At 46.8% G+C, this 24853-nt stretch overlaps 1 protein-coding gene across 1 annotated transcript in view; it reads right to left on the bottom strand.

Annotated features, from left to right (window-relative positions):
* The window catches only part of LOC145805599 (protein MAINTENANCE OF MERISTEMS-like), an 88392-nt gene extending 63851 nt beyond the window's left edge, over positions 1–24541 (bottom strand). Inside the window, exon 1 of the mRNA XM_082900773.1 lies at positions 24308–24541. Coding sequence (XP_082756899.1) covers positions 24308–24535 — 228 coding nt within the window. The 5' untranslated portion in view covers positions 24536–24541. The remainder of the gene's footprint in view (positions 1–24307) is intronic.
* Between the last annotated feature and the right edge of the window lie 312 nt (positions 24542–24853).

A 24853-nucleotide genomic window follows, 5' to 3' on the forward strand; every position in this document is an offset into this window, starting at 1 on the left:
TCTTGAGAAGAGGTCCTAAGAAAATTGCTCAAGGTTACGTTCCACGCGTCTTAAGATGAATTCCAAGCACGCTGAAATCGTGTGAGGAAAGAGAACACTCTAACGATGCTGAAATCGTGAGAAGAGGTCCTGAAAACCACTCAGGGTCGTGTTCTACGCATCTTGAGATAAATTCCAAACACGCTGAAATCGTGTAAGGAAAGGAACACTTAAACCACGTTGAAATCGTGAGATGAGGTTCAAACAAAACCACTCAGGGGTGCGTTCCACGCGTCCTGAGATAAATTCCCAACACGCTGAAATTGTGTAAGGAAAGGAACACTCCAACTACGCTGAAATCATAAGAAGAGGTCCTGAGACAAGCCCCGGGGGACAACGATCCTAAACGCTACTCAGTGTAATAGGATAAATGATACAAGATAACACAAGATACAAATAAATGCAACAACTGCGATGATATGATACATGTTACAAGTAATGTAGTGCATGATGTTTAGGGAATGCAATAAATAAGCAAAGCAGTGCTTTAGAAAGCACCTCATGGGGGGAGTGGCGATGAACCGCTCTACTCTGACAAGGATCTCCCTCTTGTGTTCTTCGAACTCTTACCTTCAACTCACAGTTCAAAGGCCCTCAAATGCTAACAAGGAGTAACCTCTGCATGTAGAAGCCACAGATGCCACTTTTCTTCCTGATCATATTTATAACTTTCTCTATTCTCTAACGAGGTGACAGACTAGGTTGGTTCAATATCCAGAATTGAGGCGCATACAGGCTACCTCAACCTATGGGGCTGCCATACAGATTTCAAGCTGAGGATACACCCCTAGGTATTAAGCCAGACTTTAGTCTAAAAAATTCCAAACCTTTGTGTTCTAGGCATCGCTGTTCAAACTCTAGTTTCCACTGTCACAGTTGGTCTTCTAGGAACTTATTGCAAACACAACTAAGATACCTCTGATGGGGAATGGTGTTCGGGGATGGCCCTTTGATCGCCATTCTGTCTTAAAGCAGGCTTGGGCTTGAGCTTGAGGTAGAAGTACATTTATACTTTGGAGAAATGATAAGGCCTGAGAAGGTGCATCTGGACTGCAATTTTTGAAATTTTTCTAAAGTTTAAATACATTAAGATACTCCAAATTTTCCCTTTTTTCTTTTTCGTTGCAGTCCGAAACCTATGTAGCTTCAGATAGGTCCTTGTTCTATTGCTCTTTTTTTTGATCGGGGTTGACCCTGATATTTATGAAAGGAAGAACCCTGTTTTGCACATCATACTGGGAATGGTACAGCACTCTGAGCACAAAACAGTTTATTTTTGAAATTGAAACCAAGAATGAGTTATCAACCGAGTATTGAGCCTATGAATGACCATAGTACACCACGACTCAACAAAGGAAAAACAAAGTAAAACAACCTAAACACATCTATTTACACTCACAATGACTCAAAACAAGAAACGAGACAAACAAAAACAACAAACACAACACTCGGATGTTTTCCACTTGTGGGAGACCTCTCAGTTCACGAGGAGCCCATTGCTTCTCCATGTATTGTTTCCCACCCTTTCTCATTTGTGATTCTCACATCACTTTGGCACTCCATCTCTATTTTCTCTGAAAAGCCCTTTCCTTACTTTTTCTCTTAACGCACATCTCTATATTCTTTAATCTCTCTAAGTTGAAAGTTGTGGACCCTATGAGGGGGGATCGGATATCCTGCCCTATTTCTAGTTCATGCTTCGTGCATAGCTCGATACCTCGTTGCTTGAAGGATGAGAGTTTTTGGCCTATACTGCTAGCCTTAGCTCTGCCCTTTTTCGGCGAATGCATTGATAATGGGAAAAAGACAGAAAACCTGACTCGACTGTGGCCCGTGTTCATCATTTTGACCATTTTTTGTTTTTGGCTTTCTGCTAAAACAATTTTGACCAACATGAGAGTTAGATTAACATGCTTTTTTGACTTTCTACTTTGAAATCATGCAAGTCAGGTTGTGAGTACTGAAAATTTTCCTTTTTGGGTCCAAGAAAAGGTCTAGTTTTGAAAAAAAAAATGAAATAATTTTTTAGAAAATTAGTCAACCTCATTAAAAATCCTCAAAACTGTTTGCAAATGGCCACTACCTGACCAATGAGGAATTAACACTTGAGATGCACAACCTCAGATCTGAACTTGAATTGTCAGCTGAATCTTCTAACGAAATAGACAATCGATTTTGAACGAAGATGAGCATGAAAATGAGCCAATTTGCACATGGATAGGATAGCCGAGTTGAACAAGGGCAAGCTAGTCAACATAGATGAGACAAGCAGGTTGAAAATGGTTGGGGCCGAACTTCAGGATGAAGCTGCCTACGCATCCCAAAGATGGGAATTAGGCCTTATGTAGTTCCGGGGTTAAGGTACACTCGGGTATTAACACTCTCCTTTTATACTCTAACTTTTGCCAAGGCCGCCCTTTCAAGTTTTTAACCTTGCGAGCTCTATTTTTATCTTTTCATTTTTCTTCTTTTTCTTTTTTTTCTTTGCTTTTTGTTTTGTTTCCATTTTTTTTTTCGTTTTTGTTCTTTTCTCTTTTTTTCTTTTCTTTTTCTTGCTCTAACTTTTGCCTGGGTCGCCTTTCCGGGTTTTCGGCCCAGCGAGCTTCTCAAGGATAGAAAAGTTTAACTTGTCCATGTTGATTGGCCATAGGATCTTTAAGCCATTTGAATCCACGAGAATGGCTGTTGCTCTTCACTAAATAGTCTTGATGATGGAAAATCCCATCCAATTGGGTTTGAATTTTCCCCTAGTGTGGCAGATAAGAACTTGATTGTCCTTCAGCAATAAATTTTTTTCTCTCAGATTCTGGGATTTGGCTTTCTTGCTGATCTCCATTAGCTTGTGTAGACACCCCATTTTTGACCGACCTTAAGACTCAGACGTCACCAGTTGAGCACTTGGTGATATTGCATAATGTGCTTGTTCAGAAGTTTCAGAGTCGCGGCCGTGAGCCCTGCCTCCGGGCTTCCGAACCCTTTTCTGTGCCTTGTCTCGGTTTGCGAACCAGACTCGGTTTTCTCTGTTTCTTTTCCTAAGGGGAGGGAGAGGTCCCGTAGACCATCTCTCAATGTCCGTAGGCTACATTTGGTGGCCGCAGGCCATTTTTCCCATTTCGGAGCCCGGTTTCCGGTTTTCGGAGCCGTCAGGCCGTGTGCCTCGGTTCGGGACCGCTTAACCATCTCCTATTGCTCTGACTTTTGGCATACATCTTATTTCATCCCTTTTGAGGGACACTGGGGGCTAAGAAACCCACTTCGAGGTCGAATACCATTTTCGGTGCTTAACAGCCCATTTTCGGGACCCCGAACTGCGTGTTTTGGCCCCGGAACATTCGTTTTGCAACGGTTTTCGTTCATTTTTGGCAGGTACCTCTGTTTTATCACTAGGAAGGTCACTGAAGGGTGGGAGGCCAGCAATTGTTGCAACAACCAGTTATCTCTCTTCCGGAGCCTCCCGGCGCCCGTTTTTCGCACTTCCGGGCTAATGTTGAATACCTTGGAGCTAGTGTTGCCAACTTTCAACCACATATCTGTGATCTACACATCTGAGAGGCCCCTAAAAGTTGGTGGCCGGCCATTAAGGTCACCTGACCCTTTTGACCCCTTTCTTCCGGGCTAATGTTGAACCCCTTGGACCCTTTTTCTTGAACTTTGAACCACATATCTGTGATGTACACACATGAGAGGCCCCTAAAAGTTCATGGCCGGCCAGTAAGTCAACTTGACCCTTTTGACCCCCTCTTTCCGAGCCATTATTGAACCCCTTGGGCCCACTTTCTTGGAATTTCAACTACATGGTTGTGTTGTACACACATAGGACTACCTCCCCAATAGCTGGCCGGCCAGAAAATCACCTTGACCCTTTTGACCCCTAGCCGGCCGGCTAGGGGGTGTGGCCGGCTGGCCACCTCCAGCAAAAGTAAGAGGCCGGCCTGCTTCCTTGCACTGTGTACTTTACAGCTGTGGGGCAATATCCCCCAGATATTTCCTGTATCCGGGGGATATTTTGTGGGGGAGTTTTGCTCTCCTTCTCCCCCACCTTTACACCCCCTTTTTGATCCTTTTAACCAGCTGGTGGCCTTCTCATTAAGGGTTAAAAAATTTACTCTTCAAGCTTCCATAGCCAACTCCATCTTCTTCCTTCTCAACTCTTCAAAAAACCCTAACTCCCTAATCATCATTCCTTCTACACCATCAAGCTCTACCACCACCATCTCATTTCCAGCAACAAGGAAGGATTCTTGAAGGCTAAAGAAGCTGCAAATCCATCCAAAAAGCAACAAAAGTTTGAATCTTCAAGGGTAAGTAACACTTCTACCCTTTTGACCCTTTTTCTTGATCTATTTCTAAACCCCACTTCTTTTTGGTTTCAAGCTCCGGCCCTAACTGAAAAGGGCCATATTTTGAGCTCATCTTCACTTCTCATTAAGGGCTCAACCCTGTTTCGAGCATGTTGTAAACTGATATTAGGCTTATTTTGAGCCCCTCTTCAACATTGAAGAAGGGCTCAACACCATTTGGGGTTTCCATATTATACCTACCTTTATACTCCTCTTTTCTTCCCCATTCTTGCATACAATGGCAGCCTACCATGCTTTTGTTTTTGGCCATTTTATAGTTCTGGAAAAGTGCTTATTTTGGTCCATTCTACATGTTTTATTAAGGGTCTTTGGCTGTTTGGTGATTATTTTGTATACCTCATGTTATAGCCACTTTTGAGCCTTATTTTCCATCACATTTCTATCATGCTTGTATACTGATTTGAGGTCTGCCATATACTGTAAATGTTCATATTTTTGGTCCATCTTCAGTGTTGTAGAAGGAAATTTTTCAGTTTGAGTTTTGCTTATACCACTTGCTTCATTACCCCTCTTTTGGCCCCTATTCTTGCATGCTATTTTTCCCCTACCTATACTTGCTGTTTGGCCATGTTTATAACTGTGAAAGTGCATCTTTTGGGACTGTCTAGCTTCTGTCTTTGCATTGCATGTCCATATTGTGCATGTTTGGCATAGCTATAGGCCATTTCAGGTGCCTAATGTTGCATTTCGGGACATTTCCTTGCATTTCATGTCATTTCGCTTCATTTCGGGACTGTTTTCCCCCATATTTTAGTGCTGAAATTCCATTAGTATGCTTGCATATCATTTTTGCCATATTTCATCACATTTTAGCGTCGCCTCGGTTAGCGTGCCCGTGTGCACGCATTTCGAGGCATCTCATTTTCTGCCATCGGCATCTTATGTGAGTGCGGCTGAGGCTCACTCGTGTTAGTATAAGTCCATTTGTCATTTTCCATGTCATTTGCATTGCGTATGCATTGCCTCGGTTTGCGTGCTAGTGTGCACGCATTTCGAGGCACTTCATTTTCTGCCATCGGCATCTTATGTGAGTGCGGCTGAGGCTCACTCATGTTAGTATAAGTCCATTTGTCATTTTCCATGTCATTTGCATTGCGTATGCATTGCCTCGGTTTGCGTGCCAGTGTGCACGCATTTCGAGACACTTCATTTTCTGCCATCGGCATCTTATGTGAGTGCGGCTGAGGCTCTCTCATGTTAGTATAAGTCCATTTGTCATTTTTCATGTCATTTGCATTGCGTTAGCATTGCCTCGGTTTGCGGGCCAGTGTGCACGCATTTCGAGGCACTTCATGTTCTGCCATCGGCATCTTATGTGAGTGCGGCTGAGGCTCACTCATGTTAGTATAAGTCCATTTGTCATTTTCCATGTCATTTGCATTGCGTATGCATTGCCTCGGTTTGCGTGCCAGTGTGCACGCATTTCGAGGCACTTCATTTTCTGCCATCGGCATCTTATGTGAGTGCGGCTGAGGCTCACTCATGTTAGTATAAGTCCATTTGTCATTTTCCATGTCATTTGCATTGCGTATGCATTGCCTCGATTTGCGTGCCAGTGTGCACGCATTTCGAGGCACTTCATTTTCTGCCATCGGCATCTTATGTGAGTGCGGCTGAGGCTCACTCATGTTAGTATAAGTCCATTTGTCATTTTCCATGTCATTTGCATTGCGTATGCATTGCCTCGGTTTGCGTGCCAGTGTGCACGCATTTTGAGGCACTTCATTTTCTTCCATCGGCATCTTATGTGAGTGCGGCTGAGGCTCACTCATGTTAGTATAAGTCCATATCATGTTTTCATGTCATTTGCATTGCGTATGCATTGCCTCGGTTTGCGTGCCAGTGTGCACGCATTTCGAGGCACTTCATTTTCTGCCATCGGCATCTTATGTGAGTGTGGCTGAGGCCCTCTCATGTTAGTATAAGTCCATGTTGCATTTTCCATGTCATCCGCATCATTTTAGCATCGCCTCGGTTTGCGTGCCCGCGTGCACGTATTCCGAGACACATATCATCGCCTCGGTTTGCGTGCCCGTGTGCACATATTCTGAGACACATATCATCGCCTCAGTTTGCGTGCCCGCGTGCACGTATTTCGAGACATATATCATCGCCTCGGTTTGCGTGCCCGTGTGCACGCATTTCGAGGTACCTCATTTTCATAGCATTCTGTCATTTTCTCGGTTTGCGTGCCTGCATGCACGTATTTCGAGGCATGTCATTCCATAGCATTGTGTATGTTAGGATTGCATCTTAGTTGCATTTCATGCATATCATGCATATTGCATCGTGTCCGGAATAAGAGTTAGCCCGGGCACGGGAAACGAGGTACATTTCGTACTCCGAGTGACGGAATGTGTCTCAATTCCCCAGTCGCTGACACTCCGGATTATCCATGATGGAGTTAGGTTTTAGCTGTAGTTTCATGTGCATTCATCCTAAATTGAGTTGTGCATTTCGACTCCTCGGCCATCATGCCTCGGTATGCGTGATTGGTGGCACGAGGATCGAGACATGCATATATTTGTGCAAATACATTGCTATGCCCCTTTCCTGCTCTCTGTTGCAGCAAAACGAAGAATCAGCAACCTTTTGGGGCTTGGCACGCATTTCAAGAACAGGTGTAAACAGAGGCTAATTGGGGCATTCCGGTGGATTTCCGCGCAAGACGACCCGGACATGCATCATCCATCAGAAGTAAGGCAGTCCCTGGCTTGCATGCCAGTTTTATTTGCTTTCTTAGGTAATTCATTAATTAATTAGAATTTTGTAATATTTTGGACTGTAATATTCTTTCATTTGGACTGTAATATTGGGACTGTATATTTATTCGGACCCTCTGAGCGAGGGCAATGCTGTAATAAGTGTGGGTGAGTGTGATGTATGTTTTCCAACCCCACGTCTTTCTCCCCTTTTATTTATCCGCTTACGATGGTTAGATTAGGGCATGTTTAAATTAGCATACAGTATGACAGCATGTTTGCATCATTCATCTGTATTGCATACACCGGGCTCGGCGCATCATACTAACTGCATTGTATTTTTAATTCCAAGTTGAATACATGATAGTTGTAGCATTCCATATGCCATGTTTAGAATAGCCGAGCCTACTATAGTTTGCATTCTTGCATGTGTTGCATTAGGCATTTCTGTATACTTAGGATTCATGCATGATTTCTAATAAGTGTCTATTTTGGCTTGGAGTACTCGGTAAGCTTTATGCTTTAGCATCCTTGCATGCGTGTGAGTGACTGCCATGAATAGTATGCTTACCATGAGGCTATGTGCTTATGTGAAATATCTGCCTGAATGCCTGTGGGTGAAGGTTAGGTTATCTGAATTGGAATATATCATCAAATGTTTCAAGCCTACCTGCGGGTAGCAAAACCTCTTTCAAAAATAAACATGCAATGTTTTGTTCCAATTCAGGCGATCCGGTCTATATTTGTATGCTGTGCGCATCACATAGTAACCTAGGCTAATAACCGGAATAAGAACTCACAATGTTTTCAAAAATAGATATCATGGTTAGTAGAGGCCGGTCTATGACCGGGCGAGCGGGGGTGCTCACGAAGTGACCTTCCCCAATCGTACCCAAGTTCCCGAGCCGAGGCAACTTTGGTGATGACGGACACGTGGCCTTTTGGCACCGAGTCAGGGTTTCCTAAATTTCCCAAAAATAAAATATTTAGGTGGCGACTCTGTATCTGGCAAAGCAGTCCATGTTTGGCACTTCTCTCAAAAATCTGTTTTCTCAAAACGATTTGCCGGATTTGGACTCTTTGGTTCAGACTTAGAACCGTGACTGAAAAAGTCGAGTCCGAGCTGTAGCGAGGTCCCCCCGCGGGCTTGTTACAGTTTCTGGCGACTCCGCTGGGGATTTAGAGAGCTTGACTCGAACTCATGATATCTGTTTTTGACTACACTTGTGTGTTTCTTTGCATTGCATTTGCATTGGTGCGCCTAGGACACCGTGTTTGCCATCTGCTATTCCTGAACGGTTTGCCGGAGGCTTGTCCTGTCAAGGCATGACCATAAGGCTGACCGGTTGTGGGCTCTGCCAGTATGGGAACACAAACCCCGGTTTTTACCGGGGCACCCTCTTTGACCATTCAACCTAGTGCATATTCGGATCCATAGTGACCATTCCAAATTAGGACAGGTTGCTTACCCGTTTATAGGTTGTTTGAAACTGCTGTGTGCGTAATGAAACCCTAGCTCCTGACACAATAGGACAGGGAAACCCTACCCCAACATAGGGGTGTTTTGGCTCTCACTTATCTGTTATGTGCTTTAGAGTGCGTCTCTACAGGAATGCATGTATCAGTATATGAGTTTGGGTATCAAGCCTGCGGGCATCAGTTCAGTATTGTCAGTATCAGGCCTGCGGGCATCAGATCAGTATATGAGTACAAGTATCAGGCCTGCGGGCATCAGTTTAGTACATGAGTTTCAACATTAGGCCTGCGGGCATCAGTTCTGTATTATGGGTATCAGGCCTGCGGGCATTAGCCAGTATTTGCGAACGAGTTATCTGCGGATATCAGATTCTGTTTCAGGGAACAGTGATACAGGGATAATAATCAGTGTTTGAGGCCAATGTGTATTTCAGCTTATTGACTGTGTGTTGATTATGCCCGACTGTGTGTCTTGCATTTTATTTTAAGCTGTTATGCTGTCCGTTTATCTGTTTATTTATTTCCTTTTCGCTTTATTTATCTTTTGCTAGGTCAGTTTTAGCACGATTGCTTCCAACCCAACAGGCATTCCCCAAGCACCTTGGACACGAGGTCGTCGACTCCACCGATCTGAGGATCTAATCGACGGACAGCCAGTGTTCCGTTCTCTACCCCCTGTTACCAGAAGGAAGCCGAAAAGGCGCAGTACGTCAGAACAGAGATTGTCAGAACAGTGGGTTACTTTATCAGAGGACTACAGGACTGAGGTCTCAAATACTGCTGTAGAAATAGACATACCGGTTAGACAGATGGATCAACCGAATACATCAGGGATGGAGGCTTTGATGCGCCACATGCAGGAGAGTATGAAGCAAATGCACGATGATGCCGCCCGTCAAGCGGAATTCTCCAAACAGCAGGCCACAGTCATGGCCCAGCAGGCTGAGCTGATCGCCAGACTGCAACAACAGAATACAGCGTCTCCTTCACAAACAATCCCTCCTCCGGCAGGAGCCCCAATACCTGAGCAGGCACCTGTTGTTCAGAATATTCCTCCGAATACCCAGAATACTGTACCAACTGTCCAAATTTTACAAGAGGACACGAGTCTTCCAACGGGGCCAGCTCCGCCCCCGCTTCCACCACAACTGTCCAAGGTCCATACATCCAATCACCCGGACTCTCCATCCGAGGTCGAGGTTGATCATACGGCTCTGAAATTGAGCAAACTGGAGAAGCTCTTCAAAAAATCCCAAGGGGCCAAGGCTATGCCGGATATCGGAGATGGGTATACCGAGGAGGCCGTAACACTCCCCGATAGGTTTAAAATGCCACAAATCGACCGTTTTGACGGGACTGGCGACCCCATGGTCCATATCCGACTGTTTGCGGACGTCTTGCGGCCAATGGGCCTAACACGACCACAGAAACTCTCACTATTCGGCCGAACCCTGTCAGGTGTGGCCTCCCATTGGTACGCAAGATTACCAGATGAAGTGAAGAAGAATTGGGATGAGATGGCTGAGGCCTTTGTCACACAATATTCATACAACACTCAGATCGAGATCACAACCCGTGATCTTGAGACGACGAGACAAGAGCCCAAGGAATCTTTCTCGGACTTTGTGATCCGATGGAGGGCAAAGGCGTCAACGATGACTTTAAGGCCTACTGACAAAGATCAAATTCGGATGATTGTGTGCAATCTCCACCCGAAATTAATGCAGAGAATGATTGTAGTCCCCTTCCCTACTTTCGCAGATTTACATGATATGGGGGTGCAAATAGAAGATGCTATGAGGCAAGGTCTGTTTGACCAGGACAGAGAACAACCGAGAAGGACCTTCAATCGCAATAACAATGCAGGCCCGAGCGGCGCTGCGAATACGAGAGCCTCGGAAGTTGGTATGGTCACCACCACTCCCCCTCCCCCTCCAAGACCTATGACTGCCACACCTTTCTCCGGCGCGTCCGGAAGCAACACACAAGCCAACAACCGATTCCAACCACGAGGCCAAAGAACCTTTACCCCACTATATATGCCTCTGACCAAAGTTCTAGGAATACTGATCAGAAAGAATCATTTGAAACCCCTAGAACCAAAGCCATTACCGAATCCACTCCCCCCCTCTTACGACCCATCAAAATACTGTGCATACCACCAACAACACGGTCATGACACCGACCGCTGTTACAGATTGCGTCATGAGATCCAAGATCTTATTGACAAACAAGTGATCGCGCCTCCTGATCAACCCAATGCCACAACCAACCCTCTCCCATCACATAACCAAGCTCCTCCTCCCAAAAGAATCAACTTTATCCAGACTGGGGTCGCATCTTACGATCCTAGCATCTGCATTACGCCCACCCACCTACCCAAGCCGGAGGTGCTCCTCCCCGATTGCACTGATTTCTTGTGCATGGTAGACATCTCCAAAACCCAACCAGAACCGATGGTGGTGACCGTCGAAGACGGGGCAGGGCAGATTTTAGGAGGAAGTGAGATTGTTGAATCTGAAACTGGACAGAATTTTGTCGGGGGAGCCTATGATCCAAGCAAGCACATCCTATCGACGAGCCGAATTGGGCTAAGTGTAGAATTGCCAGAGACAGGAGAGCTATGCATGATCCGGGGGGATAGATCTGGGCTATGGGCAGATGAGCTGACAGCTGCAGGGGAGGACTTTGCCAACCTGCAACTTCTTGATGACCAGGAACTGGGGGAGGCGTCAATTAATTGGTATGATTATGAGGAATCAGAGGAGGCCACGGGATGGCTCAAAGATCAACCGGATGTAGTGGGGGAAGCCCAATCAGAACAGAGCCCGGCAGGGGCAGAAATATCAGTTGTGGCCGGAACGGCCGAAAATCAAGTTGTATCGCCGGAGAGCGCCGGTGTAGAGAATTCCGCTCAGGACATGGGCATTACGGATGTAGGAACTGTTGAACAAACAGCTGTACTGACGCAGCTGGAGCAAGAAAAGTTTGAGGAGGCTGAGAGAATCAGAAAAGCTAAAGGCCCTGAGGGGACCGAAAGTGCTGTGTGCACGAAGACAGACAATGCTGCGAGCATATGGACAGAGAGCACTGAGAGTGCGAGTGGACCGGAGCCAGACAGGTGTCTGTTGGCTGCCGGTGGAATGTGGTGGGAAGATGACGACTTGTGTCTTGCCCACACGGATGAAGACTGGGGGAATAACCAGCCGGATGATACTTGGTATCTTGATGAAGTGGACCATATGACAAGAAGTGGGCGGTACTTCAAGCCCCCACACCTGGACCAACCCGAGGCATCCGGGAAGGATAGAGAAGTGGAGAGACAGAAGGAGAAGCAGATTGAAGATGAGGCTGTGTTGAAACAGTTAAAGAAAATACAAGCAGACATCTCCATATGGGGATTGCTAATGGCATCACGAGTACACAGAGAAGCTGTCCTATCTGCTATGGACAAGTCCAAACTCTCCATAGACACCACGCCTGAACAGCTGGTTGGGCTGGTTTTTCCGGGAGGAGATTCCCCGGCATTAACCTTTTCGGACAAGGAGCTACCGCCTGAGGGCACAAACCATAACAAACCTCTCTATATTTCTGTGGAATGTAGAGATAAGTGGATACCGGTGGTACTTGTTGATACCGGGTCTGCGATTAATGTCTGCCCGACCAGAACGGCATATGCGATCGGGTTGAAGCCCGTGGATTTCGTCCCAACCACCCAAGTGATCAGAGCATACGATAATACCAGCAGAGAGGTGATGGGGACTGTTAAAATTCAAACCAAGGTTGGTCCCGGACAACACAGCATTGAATTTCATATCTTGGACGTTCCCGCAACCTTTAACCTACTTTTGGGGCGACCGTGGTTGCACCAGGTCAAAGCAGTCTCTTCCACTCTACATCAAATGCTAAAGTACCCTCACGGGACAGGGGTAGCGATCGTTTTTGGGAATTCATCAATCCATCCGCCGCCGGAGGTGTCTACACCTGTCTTGGAGATTGAGCACGGCACGGAGGATGTGTTTTTGTCGGGATTCACTTTGGCCGAGGCTCAAGTAGTGCAGAATGTCATGGCTGCAAATGAGGGCATGTACGTTAGTGCACAATCCATATACCTCATGAACAAGCTAAAGCATACCCCTGGGATGGGATTAGGGAGAAGTGGCCAGAAAGGCGTCTCAGTGTTGGCCGAAGTGCCACACAACCCTCATGCCTTTGGACTGGGTTATCTACCCACCAAAGAAGACTGGGTAAGGAAAGGGAAAGAGATGGCCGGAAGGGCCATAGCAAAGAAGGCCGGGAAGCCATTTGATTTAATGCACAGGCCCATCTGGGGTACCCTAAACGGACGCTTCGTCCGGGAGGGGGAAGATTTTCCATTCTGCGGCTTCCCGGAGCCATGGCTAAACGCGAAGGGGGAGCGCGTGCCTGGTTTTGAAATCTTCTTCGACATACAATTATCTGGGGATGACGTTGCCGAAGCGCAGACAGACCCACCAACTGAGACTGAGCACTGTGAAGCAGTGGATTCTGAGAGCACAGAGCTTGAAATGGGGGTAGCACTGGCGAGTCTACTATCAGATCCTCCGATCGGCCAAGAGTGCTTGGGGGATAACTCTTCGATTTCTGTGATTGGAGATGAAATAGCTGCGGGCTTTCCAGCGCCGATCTTGGATGCATCTATTGCACCTTCTCTCATCTGGCAATATGAAGAAGGCTTTTTATCTAGCAGTTCCGGGTCAGGTAGTGAGCCGGAATCTGATTCTACCGAATCTTCTGCGTCGGAATCAGATTCCTGCTCGACTGAGTCTGAGTCCGGTATTCCTGGGGGTGATAACCCGGATACCACAGTCCTGTCTAGGTCGTCTTTTTCATTTTCTTTTGACTCTGTTGTAACAGAGGAATCTGACGGCTTGGAAGTATTTAATGAGAATGATGTGGATGTGGTTTCCGAGTATTTTTCTGTGCCTTTGATTTATTGCTTAAATCAGGATTTTCAAAATTTTGATGAAAACAGCGAGGAAGAAATTCCCCCAGTTTTGCAACGATTAATTGATCAAGAGCAGGAGAGATTTGTTAAACCTTTAATGGATCAAATCACTACTGTGAATGTTGGTACTGAGAAGGACCCGCGGCTGGTCCAGATCGGGTCCACGTTGTCTTCAGAGGAGCGCGAGCGCTTAGTCGCTTTATTAAAAGATTTCAAAGATGTTTTCACGTGGTCCTATGAAGACATGCCTGGAATCGATCCTGAGATTGTACAGCACCGGATCCCTCTTGATCCAAAGGCCCGCCCTGTCAAACAGAAACTCAGAAGGATTCGCCCGGACTGGGCCCTCAAAATTAAGGAAGAGGTCACCAAGCAAATTGACGCAGGGTTCCTGCTGGTATCTGAGTATCCAACTTGGTTGGCCAACATAGTTCCGGTGCCAAAGAAGGACGGCAGAATTCGGGTCTGTGTAGACTGCAGAGATTTGAACAGGGCCAGTCCGAAGGACGACTTCCCCTTGCCACACATTGATGAATTGGTGGATTTCACGGCAGGACACGCCTTGCTTTCGTTTATGGATGGTTTCTCAGGCTATAATCAGATAGTGATGGCACCCGAAGACCGAGAGAAGACTGCGTTCACTACCCCGTGGGGGACATATTGTTATCGAGTGATGCCATTCGGGTTGAAAAATGCTGGAGCTACGTATCAACGGGCAGCGACTACAATATTGCATGATATGATCCATAAGGAGGTCGAGGTGTACGTGGACGACATGATTGTCAAGTCCAAAGATAGAGAGGGCCACTACACCGCCTTACAAAAATTCTTTCAAAGGATCAAAGAGTTTCGACTGCGACTGAATCCCCAGAAATGCACGTTTGGTGTTACAGCAGGGAAGATGTTAGGGTTTCTGATTACACAAAGGGGCATCGAAGTCGACCCTTCCAAAATCAAGGCCATCTTAGAAATGCCACCACCAAGGACTGAAAAGGAGGTGCGAGGCTTTCTGGGTAAAGTGCAATTCATAAGACGGTTTATTTCTAAATTAACCTTGACTTGTGAACCACTTTTTGGTCTCCTGAAGAAAGGAAAGAAATTCCAGTGGGACGGCCGATGTCAAGCAGCTTTTGAGCAGATCAAAGAGTATCTACAGAACCCACCCGTGTTATCACCGCCAGAGTAGGGGAGACCGTTGATACTGTACCTTTCGGTAACTGAGACTACCATGGGCTGCATGCTCGCGCAAGAGTCAAAAGACAAAGTGGAAAAGGCCATATACTATCTGAGCAAAAAGATGCTGGATTACGAGACCCGCTATACGCCGCTGGAGAAGGCTTGTTTGGCCTTGGTATGGGCAACCAGGAAGCTGCGGCACTACCTGTTAGCCCATTCTGTAATGTTGGTTTCGCGTTTGGATCCCATCAAATATCTCTTCGAGAAACCAGCACTTACGGGTAGGCTGGCTCGCTGGCTGCTGTTGCTCTCCGAATTCGATTTGAAGTATGTAACGCGCAAGTCAGTAAAAGGCAGAGCGGTAGCGGAGTTCCTTGCCGACCACCCGGTTGAGGGGGATGAAGCGGTTGAGTATCTATTCCCAAATGAAGCCATTCTGCACGTCGAAGGTGAAACTTGGACGATGTACTTTGATGGAGCGTCAAACTAGTATGGGTATGGGATAGGGGTGTTGCTGATAGCGCCTGACGATTCCCGTATTCCTTTAGCATTCAAGCTCCGGTTCAAGGTTTCCAACAATGAAGCAGAGTATGAAGCATGTATTGCTGGCCTGGAAGCAGCCCTGGAACTAGGGGCAAGACGAGTGGACGTCATTGGGGACTCGAACCTCGTTGTGTCTCAAGCAGAAGGAGATTGGAAAGTTAAGGAGGAAAGGATGATAATCTACCACCAAACCTTGGATCTGCTAATTCCTCGGTTTGAGAAGCTAAATTTCACCCACCTCGTAAGAGAGAACAACAGGTTTGCAGATTCATTAGCAACTCTATCTTCTATGATAGACATCCCGTCCGGAGTCCGGATGCGTCCAGTCATTATTGATCAGAAGTTCGTACCAGCATACGAGTCAATTTCCACCATAGATGAGGTTCAAGACGGCAACCCCTGGTATTACGACATCTGGAACTTCTTGGAAAAGGAGACATATCCACTAGGGGCAAATTCCAAAGATAAGAGGGCTGTCAGAAGAATGGCTGCTCAGTTCGTTATCTGCGGGGGAAATTTGTACAAAAGGGGTCATCTGGGAATGCATAAGCTCTGTGTAGAAGCTGAAGAGTCAAAACGCCTGATGGAAGCCATCCATGGGGGAGAGTGCGGTGCACACATGAATGGAGTAATGCTGGCCAGAAAGATCCTCAGACAGGGCTACTACTGGTCAACCATGGAGGAGGATTGTATTAGTTTTGTTCGGCGATGCCACAAGTGTCAAATTCATGCAAACCGCATGAACATCCCGCCGTCAAAACTGTACAACATGACTTCACCATGGCCTTTTTCAGTCTGGGGAATTGATGTGATCGGAGCTGTTACCCCGAAGGGGTCAAACGGGCATGAGTTTATCCTGGTAGCGATAGATTATTTCACAAAGTGGGTCGAGGCCCAATCATACGCGGTGTTGAAGGCATCGCATGTCGCAAAGTTCATCAGGAACAACATCATCTGTCGCTACGGGGTGCCAAACGAGATAATTTCAGATAATGATTCCCACTTCAAGAAAGAAGTGATAGACTTGTTGGAGAAATACAATGTGGCTTTTCATAAGTCATCTACATACAGGCCGCAGACCAATGGAGCGGTTGAAGCCGCCAACAAGAATATCAAGCATATACTACAGAAGATGGTGGAAACTTATCGGGATTGGCCAGACAAGCTGCCATTTGCTCTGTGGGGCTACAGGACTTCAATCAGAACTTCTACTGGAGCAACTCCATATTCACTAGTCTATGGAATGGAGGCTGTTCTACCCATTGAGATTGAGGTTCCGTCGTTACGAGTGTTGGCTGAATGCCAGATAGCCGAAGCAGATTGGCAGCAAAGCAGATTCGAAGAACTCATGCTCTTTGATGAAAGAAGACTGAAAGCACTGTACCACATCCAAGGCTATCAACGAAGAATTGCCCGGGCTTTCAACAAGAAAGTTAAGTCCAGGAATCTGAAAGAAGGAGATTTGGTGCTCAAAGACAACCGAGCTCCCATCCACGACCCAAGGGGCAAGTTCAAACCCAATTGGACTGGTCCTTACATCATCAAAGCTATCTGGTCAGGTGGGGCTGTGGTTCTGATGGATCTAGATGGCTTGGAGTTCTCACAACCGATCAATATGGACAAGTTGAAGAAATACTATCCTTGAGAGGCTCGCTAGGCCGAAAACCCGAAAGGGCGACCTAGGCAAAATTCAGGGCACAAAAAAATAGAAAATATAAAAACTGAGCTTGCAAGGTTGAAAACCCGCAAAGGGCGGCCTTGGCAAAAGTTAGAGCGCAAAAGGAGAGTGAAAATACTCGAGTGAACCTTAGCCTGAACTACGTAAGGCTTGATTCCCATCTTTGGGATACGTAGGCAACTTCACCTCGAAGTTCAGCCATAAACTTTTCCCCGATCAACTCTGTCCATCTTGATCATCTCAGTCATCTTTATCCATCAGCATTTATCACGATCTCCGGTACAGTGCTGTTCAGACTAGGGGCAACTTTCCGTTGCCGCGACGATGCAAAGTTACTCAGACAAGGGGCAACTTTCCGTTGCCATGAAGTGCCGCATTGTTCTTCAGACTAGGGGCAACTTTCCAGTTGCAGGGATCTGGGGTTGTGCATTTCAGTGACAGATCTCCGGCGTGTCCAATTCTGATCCACATCGAAAATAGTTTTGAAAAGTTTTAATAAGAGTTGACTTTGTTCAAATCAATCTTTTTACGACTAAGACCATTCTTGGACCAAAAAACGGAAAATTTTCAGTACCACAACTTTCAATTTCATTAATTTCAAAACTGAGTTCTCCTGCTCTTGCATTACAATCGGGGTTGCTTTTTAGTACATTCATAAAGAAAACTTGAAAATGCTAAATAAGCAATAAATTTGAGGCATAGTTGAATCAAGTATCTCCGCGTCCCCTCCCAGAGCTGGATGGAGCATCTGATGCCAAGCTGGGCCCAACCTGTGCCTCCTCATTGAGCCAATCCACGCACTCATCGGACAAAGTGCAACTGAAAGAAGAAGCAGGGGCCAGGAGCTCTCTCGTCCTCCATGCCGTGGCATATCGGGCAAGCTGTGCACCCCGGATCGGGAAAGCGGCTGGGTACTCAATCCCCTCCGGTGGGCAGATCTGATCATGACCAAACTGACGCAAGAACCGGAACGGAAAATAGAATACGCAGTGGGTCAGACCAACCAATTGGATCCCAATCATGCGAGACATACTATAGCTCATTGCCGGGAGGTTGAGCCAAGGACAACGCCAAGCAATGCCGTCTGCGGAAAAATTGCACATCCAATCGAACCACCACCTTTCGTCAAGAGCATTGACTAGACGCTGCCGAAAGAAGTAGCCTCGAGCTGAATAAGCTGGGCAAGAGTCCACAACCTGCAACTTGTCCATTAACCATACCTAGGGGAGGGATGGAAAATGAGAGAATAAAGAATAGAGAGATGTACGATGAGAGAAAAGTAAGACAAGGGTTTTGTGAGAAAAACCGAGCCTGAGGGCCGAGTGATGTGAGCAAATATATATATGTGAGGTCGGGTGGGAAACATTACCTGCAGCAGCAGTGGACTCCCGACGAACCTAGTCGCCTCCCGGCGATAGACAGAATCTAAGCCCATCAGTGTCTCGGCCAAGGTCATGGCAATACAGCTCTTCCCTTCTCTCAAACCTTGGGCGACTTCAATCAGGCGAATGCTAGCCCCGCCGAAGCCCGAGGAAAGCAGAAAGTGAGACAACATACACAAGCAGAGGGCGTGTTGCCGGAAACCCTGCCAATAATGGTTGCTGCGGTCACCAGCGTCGGAAAAACGATGGATCAAGCCGAGGATGTCCAGCTCTCCACTGCAGATCAGAGATCGAGCGTCATGCGTTGTGAGCCCACACATCCGCCCTAAAGCCTGGGCGTGACCAAAACGGAACTGGGGCAAGATCACTTCAGAACACTCAGACTCCATCAAAACTTGAAAATCTTCGAAAGTGGGGCACATCTCTTGACCACCAAAGCTAAAAACATGCGTCACTGGATTCCAGAACCTTGCCACGGCATGTAGAAAAGGGAGATGTAACGGAGTACGGCTCAGCGTGAATAGTGCATTCAAGCCGAAACCCCGGAAATTCAGCTTTTCCGAGCCATCTAGAGAAGAGATCCAAGACGTGATATTTTCTGCGAGAAACGCCTCCATCTTTGCCTAAAACTAAGATGAAATGAATGTTCCTGAAGTTGAGGCTTTTATAGAAGGAAAAACACTATTCACGGGGACACATGTCAAAAATCTGGAGGCTGCGGGGCTAAATGGCCGGCCAGCCACTTTTTCTGGCTGGCCAGCCATTTACTTTTTCAGAAATGGCCGGCCAGCTATCTCTCTCCACCAAAAATGGCCGGCCGGCTCCCAGGGGTGGTTGGCAATGCTGCAGTGTATCTCCCTGGCCCTGTTTTATTCTTTGAGGGAAAATTCCAAGCATTTCCATGCAATGGGAGAGTCAAAGGCCTCCGTTTCAGTTGTGTTTCGATGCCCGGATCGTCAGAAGTACACTTTGTTGTTTTTGAGTTTTGATTATCGAGTTGTCGTTTTCCTTATCGAGTTGTTTGTCGAGCGGACGTGTTTTGTGTTTTTGAGTCATTGCTCTCTGTTTAAGCAATTTTTGTTAAAGTCTTGTTTATTTGCGTTGTTGCATTTTGCTTATCGAGTTGTAAACTTGCTAAAGATTCTGTTATATCTTAGTAGGTTGAGTTGCTTAGTTTGTTGCGTCGGTTCACTACCTGACTTGGTGATTACACAATGCGCATTACCTTTCAATTTCATTTTTGTGCGAAATAAATTGATGCGATACGATGCTAAAAGTTTAAAATACAAACACCTTTTCAAAAGCTATTTCATTTCATCATGCTTTACAACAAACAAAGGTACAAGTTTTACAAAAAATAAAACTGCCTAACAATGTGCAAAGTGCTATAAACTACTAGCAAAAAGAAAAAGAAAACAGGAAATAATAACATCAAAGTCCTCGGGAGCGGGAACGAGAAGCACGCCTCATCCTCTTCTGCGGGATAATCTCCGCACCGTCATCATCATCTGAGTCGGAGCCTCCCTCCTCAGCAAATGCCTCTGACTGACGGTCGGTAGCCTCCTGCTCCTCCTCCTCCTCCTCCTCAGCATCCTCCTCCTCCTCATCAGGCTCCACCTCCACAACGTGAGCCCTGCGTCTGCGGACGGGCCCTCCTCGAGCTCCTCGAAAAGGCCTAGATGGCCCAGCTCCTCGGGAAGGCCGAGATGACCCCGCCCCCTGAAAAGGCCCAGGTGGCCCAGCTCCCCAATGAGGCCCGGATGGCCTAGCCTGCGGCTGACCCGACCATGAAGGCATCTGAAAACAAAGAGTTCAATTCAAATACATCAGTCCAAATATATACATCAGATGCAGATACAAGCAAAGGATATGTAAAGTGGGTGCATGTTAATACAGTGTACAAGTGGGGTGTGTGTCAGATGTGCTCTACACAAGTAGTCTGTCGATGCAGTAGAAATCAGCATGTCATCAGAAGTATGATAAATACCAGAAAACTGAAGGGTACCTGGATGCCCGCGACAGACAACTGTGCCTCCCTGCGTAGGACCATGCCCTCGAGTGTGGCCACCAGTCCAACCACCTCCTCTATGTATCCTCGCGATGGCTGCAAAAATGAGCTCATAACCATCAGTGAACAGAAGAGTGTCTAAACATCTGAATGATGAATGAAAAGAAGTGGAGCATACCGGCGGTGAGTCCGGATCAATGGCGTATCGATCGCTGGGCATCGGAGGCTCTAGTGGAATCAGAGTCGGAGAGCTAGCCCCGTACTGCCACGCCATCAACTCAGTAGGCATATCTGGCCATCCGACATGAGGATGAATCGACGGAGCCGGAGGAACCGGTCTACTCCCACCCCTAGATGTACCGGCCCTGCTATAAGAAGGGACGTCTGTAGCTCGAGCCCGAGCCTGATCCGAGGATGACGTACCGGCAGGCCTCATCATCGGGATACGAGCTTCCGTCAATGGAGGCATCAAGTATAGGTGACGGTAAGTGGCGTAGTCCCCCTCCTCAACATGCAGTAAAGCATCAGTGCCCAGCATGGCGCCGACTACCTCTGAGTAAGAGAGTCTGTCAGCGGTCCGCATACTGGCTGGAGGTGCTGCAGGAATATCCTGAGAAAGATACCCCCATACCTGGCGCAGAAAGCGCTCCCCCAGGAACCATACCCTACCAACCAGCCCTTCAAGCAGGACCCTGTACTGGGAGATGTCCGATGCCCCGGTGTACTGAAGACGGAGGCCGTCACCTAGGGACACCCAGGGCTGCCATGTAATCTGCGGATGATGAGTGCATAAACCAATCAGAAATCAAGAATATACAGAGCAAATCAAAGATGAAAATGAAAAGAACTGAAAGTTCCGATGTACCTCTGAATGTCGCACCGTGTCGAAATACTGTCGCAGGCGAAGGAGGGTCTCTCGAGGCCTCGGCCGGTGTGGGCCCTCAAATATCAATGAATATGGGGTCACGGGAATCCCTACCACCTCCAACTCTGGGGCTAATGATGGGAAATATACATAAACCCATAGCTGAGAAAAGCAATGCAGAATGTAAGTACGAAATGCTGAGAGCAAAATACAGACTGTAAAAGTGCGCTGTGGGTGCAATGTACAAGTAATGAGAAGCGGAAATGTAAATCAAGGGGACAGAAAGTACCTCCCAGGCTCTCCAGTAGCCGCCAAGTAAGTCGCCCCGCCCGCGGGAGGTCGCGCTCATGTAAAAGTAAAGGGTAGCCAGGCCGGCGCCACCCCAATCATATCTACTGACCTGTGATAGGTCAACCAGAGCGCTCAGCAGGTATAGCCCAATGGTGTTCCCTCTGTCGGCGAACAGGGTAGTCCCGAAGAGGAACATCAGGAAGCCACGAGCATACTGCTCTGTCTCCTCGGGAGTCTCAGGCACCATCTCCGCCCGTCGAAAATGGGAAGAGAACCAAGTGTATCGGACTCTCCCAGAGACCCTGTCAACAGGTGGGTGAGCCCCCAATAAATACATCCAGGCGGCCTCCCACTCGCCCATGTCCTCGTCGTAAGGGATGGACCAACCTCCGAGTCAAGGCCGGTCAGTACAGCAAAGTCAAAAGGGGTCACGGTCATGTCCCCGGTAGCAGAGAAATGAAAGGAATTGGTGGTGTCCCACCATCTCTCTACCAAGGCTGCCATCAGCGTCCTCCTGGCAGGACAACGTGACAACCCGACACAGAAGGGGCCGAACCCCGCCAAATCTACTAAGTCTCTGACGCCCTCCGGGAGCTCAGCGTACCAATCCCTCGCGGCAGTGGAACCATACCCCCGCACACTGCGGGAACTACCCTGCATTCAGAATGAATACATGTGTCAATAATGAAATGAAATGGACTGTGTGCCAATGAAATGGAAAAGGGCTGTGTGCCAATGGAATGAAATGGGCTGTATGCCGATTGAAGTGAAATAAGCTACTCACTATCTGCCTGGGCTGCGTGTTCAGAAAATTTGAAATTTGGGCTGCGTGTTCAACTTTCAGTTAAATTGTGGGCTGCGTGTTCACTATCTACCTGGGCTGCGTGTTCAGAAAATTTGAAATTTGGGCTGCGTGTTCAACTTTCAGTTAAAATTGTGGGCTGCGCGTTCACTATCTACCTGGGCTGCGTGTTCAGAAAATTTGAAATTTGGGCTGCGTGTTCAACTTTCAGTTAAAATTGTGGGCTGCGTGTTCAGAAAATTTGAAATTTGGGCTGCGTGTTCAACTTTCAGTTAAATTGTGGGCTGCGTGTTCACTATCTACCTGGGCTGCGTGTTCAGAAAATTTGAAATTTGGGCTGCGTGTTCAACTTTCAGTTAAAATTGTGGGCTGCGTGTTCACTATCTACCTGGGCTGCGTGTTCAGAAAATTTGAAATTTGGGCAGCGTGTTCAACTTTCAATTAATTTGTGGGCTGCGTGTTCACTATCTACCTGGGCTGCGTGTTCAGAAAATTTGAAATTTGGGCTGCGTGTTCAACTTTCAGTTAAAATTGTGGGCTGCGTGTTCACTATCTACCTGGGCTGCGTGTTCAGAAAATTTGAAATTTGGGCTGCGTGTTCAACTTTCAGTTAATTTGTGGGCTGCGTGTTCACTATCTACCTGGGCTGCGTGTTCAGAAAATTTGAAATTTGGGCTGCGTGTTCAACTTTCAGTTAAATTGTGGGCTGCGTGTTCACTATCTATCTGGGCTGCGTGTTCAGAAAATTTGAAGTTTGGGCTGCGTGTTCAACTTTCAGTTAAATTGTGGGCTGCGTGTTCACTATCTACCTGGGCTGCGTGTTCAGAAAATTTGAGATTTGGGCTGCGTGTTCAACTTTCAGTTAAATTGTGGGCTGCGTGTTCACTATCTACCTGGGCTGCGTGTTCAGAAAATTTGAAATTTGGGCTGCGTGTTCAACTTTCAGTTAAATTGTGGGCTGCGTGTTCACTATCTACCTGGGCTCGTGTTCAGAAAATTTGAAATTTGGGCTGCGTGTTCAACTTTCAGTTAATTTGTGGGCTGCGTGTTCACTATCTACCTGGGCTGCGTGTTCAGAAAATTTGAAATTTGGGCTGCGTGTTCAACTTTCAGTTAAATTGTGGGCTGCGTGTTCACTATCTACCTGGGCTGCGTGTTCAGAAAATTTGAAATTTGGGCTGCGTGTTCAACTTTCAGTTAATTTGTGTGCTGCGTGTTCACTATCTACCTGGGCTGCGTGTTCAGAAAATTTGAAATTTGGGCTGCGTGTTCAACTTTCAGTTAATTTGTGGGCTGCGTGTTCACTATCTACCTGGGCTGCGTGTTCAGAAAATTTGAAATTTGGGCTGCGTGTTCAACTTTCAGTTAATTTGTGGGCTGCGTGTTCACTATCTACCTGGGCTGCGTGTTCAGAAAATTTGAAATTTGGGCTGCGTGTTCAACTTTCAGTTAATTTGTGGGCTGCGTGTTCACTATCTACCTGGGCTGCGTGTTCAGAAAATTTGAAATTTGGGCTGCGTGTTCAACTTTCAGTTAATTTGTGGGCTGCGTGTTCACTATCTACCTGGGCTGCGTGTTCAGAAAATTTGAGATTTGGGCTGCGTGTTCAACTTTCAGTTAAATTGTGGGCTGCGTGTTCACTATCTACCTGGGCTGCGTATTCAGAAAATTTGAAATTTTGGGCTGCGTGTTCAACTTTCAGTAAATTGTGGGCTGCGTGTTCACTATCTAATCTGGGCTGCGTGTTCAGAAAATTTAAAGTGTGGGCTGTGTGTTCACTTTCGAATTCGGGCTGTGTGTTCGACAAATCAGTGTTTGAGCCGTGTGTTCTAATGTGGGCTGTGTGTTCGCAATTAATTAATGAGCCGAGTGTTCAGAAATTCAAGTGTTGAAACTACATGTTCAAGATGCAAGCAAAGTACTATGTCATAAGCTAAACTACATGTTCAAGCATGGCAAAGGTGCGAAATGTAAAATACAGAAGATAAAGTAAATACCTCTCGGGCCTCGTGAGAGAGATGCTGCTCCGGCTCTCTGAGAAGCAGATCCACGGGTGCTCGCTCGTCAAAGCTGGTAAAATGACGGAAGACGGCACGCGGGAGGACGTGAGCTGGCGGACGGTACCTCCCGGGAATGAAAGGTCGGGTCCTCGGAGGTAGAGTCATGGGATCGAAATCATCTCCGGCACCTGGAAAACCTCCGCCATGGGAAGAAGTACCCGCCATTTTCAAGAATCTGCAAAAGGGGAGCAAAAATGAGCAAAATGGGCCAAAATTGGAAAAAGTCAACAAAAAGTCAACTCTCGGGAAATGAAAAGTCAACAAAAGTCAACCCCCGAGAAAATATTCCAAATATTGAGACAAATTTACCTCAAGTGGTGAAAATGCAAAAAGAAGCTTCGAAGTCGGAATTTAATCGCTCCAAAATGCTTAAAACTGAGTGTTTTTGCGAAAACAATTTGCGCGGGGCGTTGGAAAATGCGCGTGAAACTTAGATCTGGAGAGAAAAGTGTTGAAAGAGGTAGGAAATGAAGTGAGGTTCGG

Source organism: Camellia sinensis, chromosome 1, assembly GCF_055761805.1.
Source record: "Camellia sinensis isolate YWXY chromosome 1, ASM5576180v1, whole genome shotgun sequence".
Taxonomy (NCBI): domain Eukaryota; kingdom Viridiplantae; phylum Streptophyta; class Magnoliopsida; order Ericales; family Theaceae; genus Camellia; species Camellia sinensis.